Source organism: Cervus elaphus, chromosome 7, assembly GCF_910594005.1.
Source record: "Cervus elaphus chromosome 7, mCerEla1.1, whole genome shotgun sequence".
NCBI lineage: Eukaryota > Metazoa > Chordata > Mammalia > Artiodactyla > Cervidae > Cervus > Cervus elaphus.
Window position 1 is genome coordinate 32,622,018 of NC_057821.1, and position 12,419 is coordinate 32,634,436.

General features: G+C 44.1%; 1 protein-coding gene across 3 annotated transcripts in view; it reads right to left on the reverse strand.

Moving 5' to 3' along the window:
- The window catches only part of CARMIL1 (capping protein regulator and myosin 1 linker 1), a 302,688-nt gene that overhangs the window by 171,177 nt on the left and 119,092 nt on the right, over positions 1-12,419 (reverse strand). For all 3 annotated transcript variants that reach the window (XM_043908357.1, XM_043908356.1, XM_043908358.1), the window contains exon 3: positions 2,536-2,586. In XM_043908357.1, coding sequence (XP_043764292.1) covers positions 2,536-2,586 — 51 coding nt within the window. The remainder of the gene's footprint in view (positions 1-2,535; positions 2,587-12,419) is intronic.

Below are 12,419 nucleotides of genomic sequence, written 5' to 3' on the forward strand. Positions count from 1 at the left end.
CACGCAGTGACCCGTGTCGTGACTGCCCATCGTTCTGGCCAGTTTCCCCTCCTCCGGAGCCGCCTCCTCAGTCCTGGGCCCTCACCCCAGCTCCCCAGATGCACTGTGCTCTTATCAACTGGTAAACCTCTGACCAGTGGCAGACTCCTTCCACTGCCTGGTTGACATGGGGTCATCTTCCAACCCAGCTTCCCTGCGGACGCTCCCCTGACAATAACCCACTCCCATCCCCCTAAGCAGAGTTGGGGCCTTCTGGGGGGGAATGGCAAAGTTCTATTTCTTCATCTGCGTGTGACTGCAGAGGTCTCCGCTCGGTGATTAATCACGGAGTTGCACATTTCTATTTTGCACATTTGACTGCGTATGAGGTACATTTGACTATAAAGAGAGAAAAGAAAATGTTTAATTAATCAGTCCTGAAGAAAAGAGAAGAAACCTGTGCGAAAACCAGAGGCTGTTGTACACTACTGTTCTGAATATAATTATTTCCCTAGAAAAATGAATGTCATTGACACTGGCTCTGCTTCTTAACCAAGGTATGCTGTGACACATGGAAACCAACCTCCTCTCCAGGGCAGCCTGCCTGCGGGTCACTCTGAGAGAAGGCCGCCTTTCTTTCTTTGTGATGCTGACAACATCAGACATCAGAACCAACGTCCAAATTGCCCTAGCCAGGCCGGTGTGAATGTTATAAAAATCATAGGATAAAGTGGCCATTTGCTCAAGAGCAGAGCAAGGGAGGGGCAACAGAAGGGAGACACGTGACTCTTCAAGAGGTGACACCCCTCCTGCTCCGTCATAACATTTTTAATTAGGGTAAACATATCATTCAGGAGCCTTCCAGTCAACAGACTGCTTGACTATTTTCCTTCCACAATTAACTTTTCACCAGCACGATAATGGTTAACTCACTTCCTTCTATCCTGCCTTCAGGCACTTTAGCATACAGGTAATTTAGTCCAAAATCATTTACATAATAACTGATTTCATTTATAACACATTATAAACGTAAAGCCTCACTCTGTATTATCAAAAGGGGTGGGATAATATAAAGTCTCATTCCTTAGAGAAACTGTGTAAAATTTAACATTTGCATGATTAGAAAGAAAAAAGGCATCAGGTACCCACAGCCTTTGATTAGCAAATAGTGGGTTGGCACCTTCTCAAAATTCAGCGGAAATCATGCAAATCATTAGTCTGTCAGTCCTGCAAGGTCCACTTCATGACAGCTCTGTGTCCAGCACATAAGAAAGTATTCACAAGACTGTGGCTAAATATTGAATTTTAAAAAGAAAGGACTAGAAACATGATGCAACCCAAACATCATAGTCCAATGAGGCTGAAAGCATCTTCCAAACCTTCCCCATCTTCCTGGGTTTGTCGGCAAGTGAGGCAAGTTCAGCTCAGTAGAAAGCTGAAAAGAGGAGGCTAGTGAGTCTAAATCTTTTCCCATTCATTACTTGCAAATATTCAGATAAGCCAGCTTTGTAGTCTTTGAGTTCTTTTCTAATAGCTCACCTACAAGGCTACTGTGAGAATTGAGTGAGATAATGTACTTAAAATATACTTGGTAGATAACTAACTAAATTCTGGTGATAACAATGTGGTTTTAGGGATGCAAAGCCCCTACTCCCAAGGTTGATGAGAACCATGCACCTGCCACTAACTGGTGTAAGCCTGACCTCAGGCAAGCTACTGTCCCTCCCTGTGCCTCAGTTTCCTCATTTGTAAGACAAGAAGAATGATGAGACCTACCACATGGTTTTCATAACTTGTTTTTAGGGAGGTCATCTTATTTACTACAACAATTTTCAATAAATGTAGTTATCATTATCTTTTTAGGGGGAAAAGAAATCCCAATTTCTTGTTACCATTCAATTCATATCCTATAAAACGGGTCAAAACCTTTCTGTGATCATAAAGAAAATAAAAGAAGTGATTATGGTGCCTAATTCACAAGTTATCAGTTCAAATGTTAATTTGCACCCTATAATGAAGGACATCTTATAGAAAATGTTAGTCTTTTTTAAAGAACCAAGTGGTATCCTGTTATTTTCTAGAGGCAACACCTCTAAAACTATATTTTTAGTTATTTTTTAGAGGCAACACCAGACTCCTCCACCGAGGAGGACTGGGTGGCTACATTTCCGGTCATACACTCTTTATGAGTTAGGACAGTTATTCCCCATGTGTCAAAGCCTTAGGAAAATGGGCCATTATTAGACCCAAGGAAATAAGAACCAGACTTGAAGAAAGTGTAAACCCTGCCCCAGTTGAGAGGAAAATCACTGAAATTCACCAGCCCTGAGGATACAGAGCACGAAATGCTTCACTGCTTTTCTTGGATGCTCTACACAGATAGGGGGACAAAGGAGATATGCAGGTGCTTTCGGGGGAGGAGGAGGGAAAATAAGGTTGTGCAAAGAGAACTCTGGACATACTGGTCTAAATCTAAGTCTATGCAACTGAGAAGCGAGTGTGTGTTGTGTTGGGCTGTGTGCGTGTGTTGGAAAGAGAAAACTCATCAACACTCACCTTGGTGGGAATTCGCGCTGTGACCAGGAAGGCTCGGCATGACGTGAGCACCTGTAAGACAGAAGTGGCGGCATCAGTATGGATACCAGAAAGTGGGCTGGTGGGCTTTGGTGCGACCCACAGGCCGTTAGATACAACAGCCTGGAGAGGCTGGGCTCCTGAGGCTTCATGTAAGACTAAGTGATCTGGGACAGCTTATCGACCTTGTAGGATTATTAACTTTACCCTAAGAATCACTGGATGAAGGGCTGAATTGAACAGATCACCTGCCAAATCTCAAGACAAGCAACCAGTCAGCAGCCCCAAAGAGCCACAGATTACTCCAGTTGAGGAAGCAAGACAGGGCTCAGAGATACTAAAATACATATGTTTTATGCATACCAGGAGCCCCACTATCTCAACAGCAAACTTAATGAAAAAGCCAAGTACTCATTCAGCTTTCCAAAATACAACTGCCACCCAAGATTGCCCACTTGCTTTCTGTTCTCTGTCCACTAGCTGATAACATTTATATAATGCAAAGGCAGCAAAACAGGCTATTGTTCCAAGAAGTCAACCCTGACTCTGCTTCTCTGCTATGCCTGTCTTAGTCCTAGAGAGCACATTTATGGAAGCTTCCATTCCAATTCTCAGCCCATGGGGTCCCGTATACCTATAGGTACCTCTTGCCTAGCAGGTGCCCTAGAGAATACTAAGGCTGGGAATAATCTGAACTCCTAGTTCACACCTGAAGCAAAGCTCCCAGGCCAACCACCACTTTTAGTGTCCAAATGTGCTGCTCTGCAACCCAGAGGTCCAGGCAGGCCTGGGGGGTGGGGGGGGGGGCGGTCTTTGCAATAAAGAAAGCAAGCGGACCCCAACACTTCTCAAGATCTGATGGGAGACCTGTCTTTGATTTTCCAAAGAACTCCCCTGTCCCTAAGTTGATATTTAGTGACTAATGCACATGGGCTAGTCTAAGAATGTTAGATTTGGACAAAACTGGCTTCCCTGGTAACTCAGATGGTAAAGAATCTGCCTGCATTGTGGGAGACCTGGTTCGATCCCTGGGTTGGGAAAATCCTCTGGAGAAGGGAATGACAATCCACTCCAGTATTCCTGCCTGGAGGATTTCATGGACAGTGGAGCCTGGTGGGCTACAGTTCACGGGGTTGCAAAGAGTCAGACATGACTGAGCGACCACACTTAGAAACCATAAGTCAGGGAACCTGAGGACCAAGTTGTTACAGAATTTATCCAGATTCAAGCCAAGGCTCATCCTGTTCATCCACACACAGAAGGTGAATCCATAGGTATGCCTGTGGCCTGCTCTGTGCCTCTCTCTAGTCCCCCAACTCCAAACAGAAACAGTGTATTTTCTAGAAAACTGCTTTGAATAATCATAGGTCACCACTATGGGGAGTAACTCCAGTCAGGACCCTCTGAGAAAGACGACAAAGGGAGACAGCCCGGCAGCGGCTGGGAGAGTCTGATAACGGGCACGGGGCAGGCAGAGGGGGAGGGACACGGCGCACTGCGAGACTTTCCACCCAGATGTCTTCAATCACACGTCTTCACAGGGTTCTTTTCTACCTGGGGTCATTTTTGCTATTTGATTTTAGAGGGGATGTGCTCTAAAAGGCCTTTAATTAATAACTTCTAAAAGTGGAGGCAACAAAAGATATCTGTATGTGAATATTCCATAGGCTGTGAACCACAGTTCTTTTCCCAAACAAAAGATCTTTTCCTTTTACTAAGGCCCAAGAAAACAACAAGCAATAGAAAGGGGAGAGGTGTGTAACAAGTGGGACCAGATGAGTGAACAGAGGTCAAAAGTAGCCCGGGAGAAGCAGGACTGGCTACATAACTTCAGGGCCCTTGTTCAAAATTATGAGGAATTTTAAGACAGTGTCAGAAAGCATTAACCCCAGCACAGGGCCCCCCGAGAAGGATGCCTTGTGCAACTGTACAGGTCACATGCTCAAGAAGCTAGCCCTGAGTAATTGCTACCATATACAAACATTCCCTACATGCCATAAATGGGCAAACATCCTTGGATATGTTAATACATGTAATCCTCTCCACAACGATATTCTCTGTCAATATTTCCCCCATTTTTCAGACAAATAAACTGAGACTCTGATGTAACCAAGGGCAAAAGTGGGATTCCTGCCTAGCTTTGTCTGTCAACTCTAAAGCCTATGTTCTTGACCATTAGGCTACCTTTACACATCCCAATCCAATCATACCTTTAGGTACTCTAGACCCTGGCAGTTTACGTAGATTTGGAGTAGAAAGGTATAGCCCAGCAGGCAGCCTGTGACTGGGAGGAGACTCTCAGAGCTCCCAGCTCAAACAGTATCTTCCTCAAAGTTCCAAGTTTAAAGGAATTCTCTTTTCAAATCCAAGAATGACCTGGAGAGCTACATTTTTTCAGTCATCCGCATTGGCATCACTACCCAGGAAGGGAAGCAGGAAGAAGAGTTTGGCTGCCTTAGGGAAAGGGCAAGAGGCAGTTTTGTTGTCTGAGACACGAAGGGTTCCGTGGTGAACATCTGACAGTCGGAAGAAGCCGGGACAGTAATAGAAACGGAGATAAAAGGCACCAGAAACAGGCATAGTCACTCGCCTATTGTTGTCACTCGCTTAGGTCTAACAAACAGGTTACCTGTGCTAAATTACAAGATCAGGACTCAGCTCTAAAGGATGAAAATTCACCTTCTGTGAACTGAGACCATGCCCCACGTTCATCTTTTTTCATTGAAATTCAGTTGACTTACAAAATTGTGTTAGTTTCAGGTACATAGCACAGTGACTCAGAATTTTTACAGATTCTACTCCATTATAGACCATCGCAGGTCAGTGAGTATAACTCCCAGTACTCTACAGCACATCCTTGTTGCTTATTTATTTTATATACTGCAGTTTGTATCTGCTAATCCCATATCCCTAGCTTGTCCCACCCTCCTCCCCCCAACCCCATTGGTAACCACAAGTTTGCATTCTGCATCTGTGAATTTGTTTTTGTTTTGCATATACTTTCATTTATATAATTTTTTAGATTCCACATCTAGGTGGTATCATTTTTCTGTCTTATTTCACTAAGCATAATATGCGAAGAAGAGGTGGCAAGAATACACAGAAGAACTGTTCAAAAAAGATCTTCATGACCCAGATAATCACAATGGTGTGATCACTCACCTAGAACCAGACATCTGGAATGTGAAGTCAAGTGGGCCTTAGAAAGCATCACTACGAACAAAGCTAGTGGATGTGATGGAATTCCAGTTGAGCTATTTCAAATCCTGAAAGATGATGCTGTGAAAGTGCTACACTCAATATGCCAGCAAATTTGGAAAATTCAGCGGTGGCCACAGGACTGGAAAAGGTCAGTTTTCATTCCAATCCCTAAGAAAGGCAATCCCAAGGAATGCTCAAACTACCGCACAATTGCACTCATCTCACACTCTAGTAAGGTGATGCTCAAAATTCTCCAAGCCAGGCTTCAGCAACACATGAACCAAGAACTTCCAGATGTTCAAGCTGGTTTTAGAAAAGGCAGAGGAACCAGAGATCAAATTGCCAATATCCGCTGGATCATCAAAAAAGCAAGAGAGTTCCATAAAAACATCTATTTCTGCTTTATTGACTACGCCAAAGCCTTCGACTGTGTGGACCACAATAAATTGTGGAAAATTCTGAAGGAGATGGGAATACCAGACCACCTGACCTGCCTCCTGAGAAATCTGTACGCAGGTCAAGAAGCAACAGTTAGAACTGGACATAGAACAACAGACTGGTTCCAAATTGGGAAAGGAGTACGTTAAGGCTGTATATTGTCACCCTGTTTATTTAACTTATATGCAGAGTACATCACGAGAAATCCTGGACTGGATGAAGCACCAACTGGAATCAAGACTGTCGGGTGAAATATCAATAACCTCAGATATGCAGATGACACCACACTTAAGGCAGAAAGCAAAGAAGAACTAAAGAGCCTCTTGATGAAAGTGAAAGAGGAGAGTGAAAAAGTTGGCTTAAAGCTCAACACTCAGAAAACTAAGATCGTGGCATTTGTTCCCATCACTTCATGGCCAATAGGTTGGGAAACAACAGAAACAGTGACAAACTTTATTTTGGGGGGCTCCAAAATCACTGCAGATGGTGATTGCAGCCATGAAATTAAAAGACGCTTGCTTCTTGGAAATAAAGTTATGACCAACCTAGACAGCATATTAAAAAACAGAGACATTACTTTGTCAACAAAGGTCCATCTAGTCAAAGATATGGTTTTCCCAGTAGTCATGTATGGATGTGAGAGTTGGACTATAAACAAAGCTGAGCACCAAAGAATTGATGTTTTTGAACTGTGGTGTTGGAGAAGACTCTTGAAAGTCCCTTGGACTGCAAAGGGATCCAACCAGTCCATCCTAAAGGAAATCAGTCCTGAATATTCATTGGAAGGACTGATGCTGAAGCCGAAACTCTAATACTTTGGCCACCTGAAGCAAAGAACTGACTCATCTGAAAAGACCCTGATGCTGGGAAAGATTGAAGGCGGAAGGAGAAGGGGACGACAGAGGATGAGATGGTTGAATGGACATGAGTTTGAGTAAACTCCAGGAGCTGGTGATGGACAGCAAGCCCTGGCAAGCTGCAGTCCATGGGGTCACAAAGAGTCAGACACAACTGAACGACTAAACTGAAGGTCCATCCATGTGGCTAAAACATGGCAATATTTCATTCTCTTTATGGCTGAATAATATTCCATTCCACAGCACATCTTGATGTAGCACCTTTTCAAACTCTGCTCCCCCTCTAGGGGAAAAGGTTTAAAAACAGAAATAATGTCAACAGTCATGATGAACAGCATGACTACAGAAGTCAGATTTCTCATCCTTTCCTTTATCTATCTATGGTTAACCCTTGACCAATTCAGGGCTTATTAGTCTGTATATAGCTTATAGTGGAGTGGGCCCTTTGCATATACCATTTGGCTGCATCTGAGGATTCAACCAACCATAGATTGTCTAGTAAGTACTAAAAAATATCTGCATATAATGTGTAGCTCAACTCATATTGCTCAAGGGTCAGCAGTATACTGCAGCACACACTTCTTCCTTCCAGGGGTTCTTGTATGATCAATCCCCAATCTTTTCAAGAATCTTAAGTCCACAAAACCTTTGCATAGAAGTAAAATAATAGCCAAATCATAAAACTCACACACCAGAAAGGATTCAATATCAATCACCTAGTGAAAGACCATAATCTGAGAGAAGATCCATAAAAACTTGTCTTGCAGCTAGTCCATGCCAGAGCTGGACTAGAGGCTGAAACTCTTTATTCAGAGCGTATGAGTACCTTTTCACTCTCTCCTCAGATGGCAATAAGGGTCAGTGCCAAAAGCCCCAGATGGGAACATGAAGCCTCTTCAGTAGCCAGAAGAGCATACTTCCCTCTGTGAACATGCTCTGAGGAAAACTGGTGCGACAACATCCAGGATCATTTTACAAGCACCGTAGTAATACCAGCCGACACTTGTGGGGTACCATGTTCCCACGGGTTAGCATACATCATCTCCTCTAATCCTCACAGCAACCAATGTGGTAGACACTATTATTAACTCCATTTTAAGAAGAAACTGAGACACGGAGATTATATTACTTGTCCAAGTTACCAAGTAAGTAGGTGGCAGGGATTGGATTCAAACAGATGGTCTGGCCCCAGAGATTATGCTAATAATTTACAGAGGCTCTCAAATCTCACCTGTCTAAGAGCCAGGTTCCTCAATAGTCTGCACACACGCAAACACAGATGAGTCATAGAGCTTTCAAGTCAGAAAGAAGCAAACAGGTAAAAGTGCCATCAATAAGATGAGGGATGATTGCATAACATAAGAACAAGGACCAGCAGACCAGTGTCCCTCTGTCTCTCTGTATCTCTCCCTCTCTCTCTCTGATGATGTGTTAATCTCTTCGTGTCTCTATTTGGATCTGTCTACCTGATTCTGTGTGTGGATCTCTCGGCTCACCTGTGCGTCTCCTGGACTGTTCCCCAGCCCTCCCTCCAGCCTCTCCTCTCTTCTGTGGCCACCGCTATGCCCACCACACCCCATCCCAGCTTCTCATTCTCTCCCCCCTCCTCTGGTTCCCACCCGCTTCACTCTGCCCTCATTTCCTGCCTTTTTCTCTCTGCTCATCAACAAGAGCTTGTATCTTAATTCTCCCAGAAACAGGCCCCCATCACAGAAGAAATACTTTGTTCTTGACGCGTATTTCATTTGGGACATAGTCACAGAGAAACTTGAACAAAACATGAAGTAAAGATGACAAGACATCTTTTGACATTACTATACAGCAAGCACACCGGTGATTAAGTGATTACCAGGTCCCCTGTGTGAATCTAATGACTAAGTCTTAAAAACTAATTTTAAAACAGGCACCCATGTAACTGACACGCGGCCTCCCCAGCACGGAGGCGCAGGCTGGCCTTGTCACCCATTTACAAGCTTCGCATTTTGGAGAATAACATCTCCCACAAGCAGCCGAAGCATCAAGTGACCTCCCTGCCTGCTTTTAATCTGTCCTTTCCTGGAAAGCCACCAGGGGGTTTCCAGGGGCCACTGACAGGGTATTAACTGGCTCAGTATATTTTTTAAAACAGAAGAAAAAAAAAAAAACCCAGTGTGTTCACACGGATTCAACTTTTGCCTAAACAGCAATCTCTTGACCATATGTAGATGCGTGATGTTCTAATGATCACTTCTGCTTTCACTCTGTCAACAACAGCACTCACAATCTGTGGCCCTGCATGCCAACCTTTCTTTAGAAATATTTTAAAGGCAGCCTAAGCACACAGTGTCCTTCGGCAGCTGGACACAGGCCAAAATCATTTGCTTGAAAAGAAACGCTCAGGCTTTGAGGGGAGAAGCTTTGTGCTGGCTGGTCCCCATTTCTGGTGGTCAGCTCTGATCCCCAAAAGCACAAGAATTGTCCTTAGAAAGCCTGGAAGGAGATGGAATGGAAGGGGTGAAATTCTCCAATGCTAACCCAGCCTTTCAAACAACAGGCCCACTTGTGAGCACAAGAGCAGAGCAATATTTTGAAGCATGTGTGCAAAACTATGGATGCTACCATTCCAAGAATGGTGCCTTTTGCTCTGTCAACCCAAACTGGTCCAAATAATGGGGCTACATTCAAGCTGGAAATCCCAACGAACTCAAGCTCCTCAGTTTCCTCTTTGGAGCCAAGATGACCTAGTTGTGGCCCTGGAGGTCTTGCGGTGCACACACGTGGCTTCCAGCAGGTGAGGGGAGACATCACAGAGGAAAACCCCTCTGTGGTGTGTGAGCAAGTGCTTCCTGGTAGTGAGTGAGCACTCCCTTGGCACTTGGGATAGCAAGCCTCTTCTGGGCAGGGTGACCACATCTCCATTTCCAGTTTTAGCTCCGAGAATCCTGCATCCCAGAAACTGGGACGTTTGGTCGCCCTACTTGCTGGGGTTTTGGAATTAGGAAGACAGAGTCCAGTTATGGCTTTGCCACTTTCTAGCTATTTCACCCCGACAGAGTTAGTTAGCCTCTCAGTTTGCTCACCTGTAGAACCAGAAGAATGTGGCTCTGCAGGCCTGATGCTGTTGTTTACAGTAAGATACAACCATATTAATAAAGACCTAACCCACTACCAAGAACATCTCCGCTGAATATATCATTATAATTGGTGCGAGAGCATCTTAAGTTTAGATTCCCAAAGTAAGATTAACATCTATTGAATTTTTAAATAGTTCTTGTCAACAGAACGAAACAAACGATTGGGAAAAAAACAAAGATTCTGAGACAAGCTGAAATTTGCAGTTCAATATGTATCTTTAAACTTGAAGAAGAATATTCTTACAAAGCTTTAAAAAAATGGAAAAAGAAAAAGAAAAGCAGGGGGAGCATTAGAAGGTCTGTGTGTACTTAGCCAAGAAACCTTAACCACAAAGGGCAAACTAGAATTTCCCCCCACCCAGTCTGGGAGGCCCATTCTTCCACAAGAGTCTTAGCATGCAAACCACATTTTCAACCTCTATGGTGAATTTCCTCTCCCCTTCATTGAAATGCAAGCAGCAGCTTGGTTCCCTTTGAGGCTTCTCGGTTCAACTTTTAACTTCAAAATTTCACTTGGAAACATTTATAAAAATCCTCCCTCGTGTTAAGACACACAGCTTAGCAGAGAAGCCTAAATTTCCTTACGGAGATGATACATAATGAGGTAGGCCCTGGAACCCTCTCATTGCATACCTGCTAAAAACAGAAATAGGTATGTTTCACCCTCTTAAAGAAGGCCATTACCTAAAGTCTACCGCTGCATAGGCAACACATAAATTTATGGCCCCTACATCCACACTCTCTCCTGCACATTACCAAAAGTGCCCTTCCTTTAAAACTGGGCTCTTGCTGGCAAACGTAAGACCGATGGTCTCATATCCCCAAAATGCTCATTTGCAAGCAAGCTAAATGATGACTGTCACTTACTATGTTTCCTCTCTTCCAAACTCCCAGCTCCATCCAAGTACATCTCAGACAAGACTTCATTAATCCACGACATACGCTTCAGGGAGGAAGAGGGGCAGGTGGCAAGGAACGTTATCACCACTGGGGAGAGTTCCGAGTGACGGGTGCTGAGGGACTTGTTCGAGGTCACCCGGAAAGTTGAGGGAGAATAAAAAGCCTCTTCTGACTCTCAGCCTCCTAACAACCCACTGCACACGGCTCTGATGACCATTACCCTCTCTGGCCAAAGCAGGACACTAGACCCAAAAGGAATACAAACACCACAGTTTTAGTGCAATTTCTGGCCCCAAATGCCTTATAAAATCAGATCACCACACTCCTCAGGCATTTGTATCTCTCCTAATGCCATTTATAAGCGTGCCCTAGGAGGTGGCATAGTCCAGTGTAGGATCTGAAAGCTACAGATCCAACCCCACCTGTTTTTATAAATAAAGCTTTATTGGGACATGGTCACACCCATTCATTTAACGGGTGGCCTCCAACTGCTCTCACGCTATGAAGGCAGTGCTGAGCAGACTAACAGAGATGTTATGGCTCACAAAGCCGAAAATATTTACTATCTGATTGGTCCTTTACAGAAAGTAAAGATTTGCTGACCCCTTACCTGGTGGTTTAGAGGGGAAACTCTGGGGTCAGGTTGCCTGGGTTTTGATCCAAACTTCACTATTTACTATCTGCGTGACTTGGGGCAAAGTACTTAACTTTCTCATTGCCTCAGTTTCCTCTTCTGTAAAATGGAAGCAACGATGTACACCTCAGGGAGCCATGAGGGTTAGATGAGTCCCTGCGTGTCAATAAGTGAACATATGTAAAGTACTGAGAACATATAGAAAGGGCCAGCATATGGAAAGCACTGGTGTTTCTTTTTATATTACAATATTATAACAATATTATTCGTGCCAATTATACTAAGAACAGAGCTCCTAGATTTAGGCTGGGTCTGATCTCAAGCTAGACAAATGACCTGAGTCTGAACAAGTTAACTATCTGTGTGGACCTCAAGTCACCCAAGCTTAAAATAAGGGGGTTGGAACAGACATCTGAGTTACCTTCCTACACTCTGGGTTACGGTTCAGACCCACTGTGGGTCTGTCCCAGTTCTCAGACCTTGCTTCTCTTTGCTCTGCATGGACTGCCAGGAATGGTAAGTCACCAGCAAATACTTGCTGAGAGGAATTAATTCCTCCATGGGTCTCTCCTTCCAGGAAGGACAGATGCTCCCTCAATTCAGGGGGCGGGTAACAGGGGAGAGCCACTGGAGTGGGTTTTTGTCTTCAGATGTCTAGTTTCAGGGGAAACCTTTGTACTCTAAACCTGTGCAAATCCATTTCTTTTCACCTGGTTATCTACA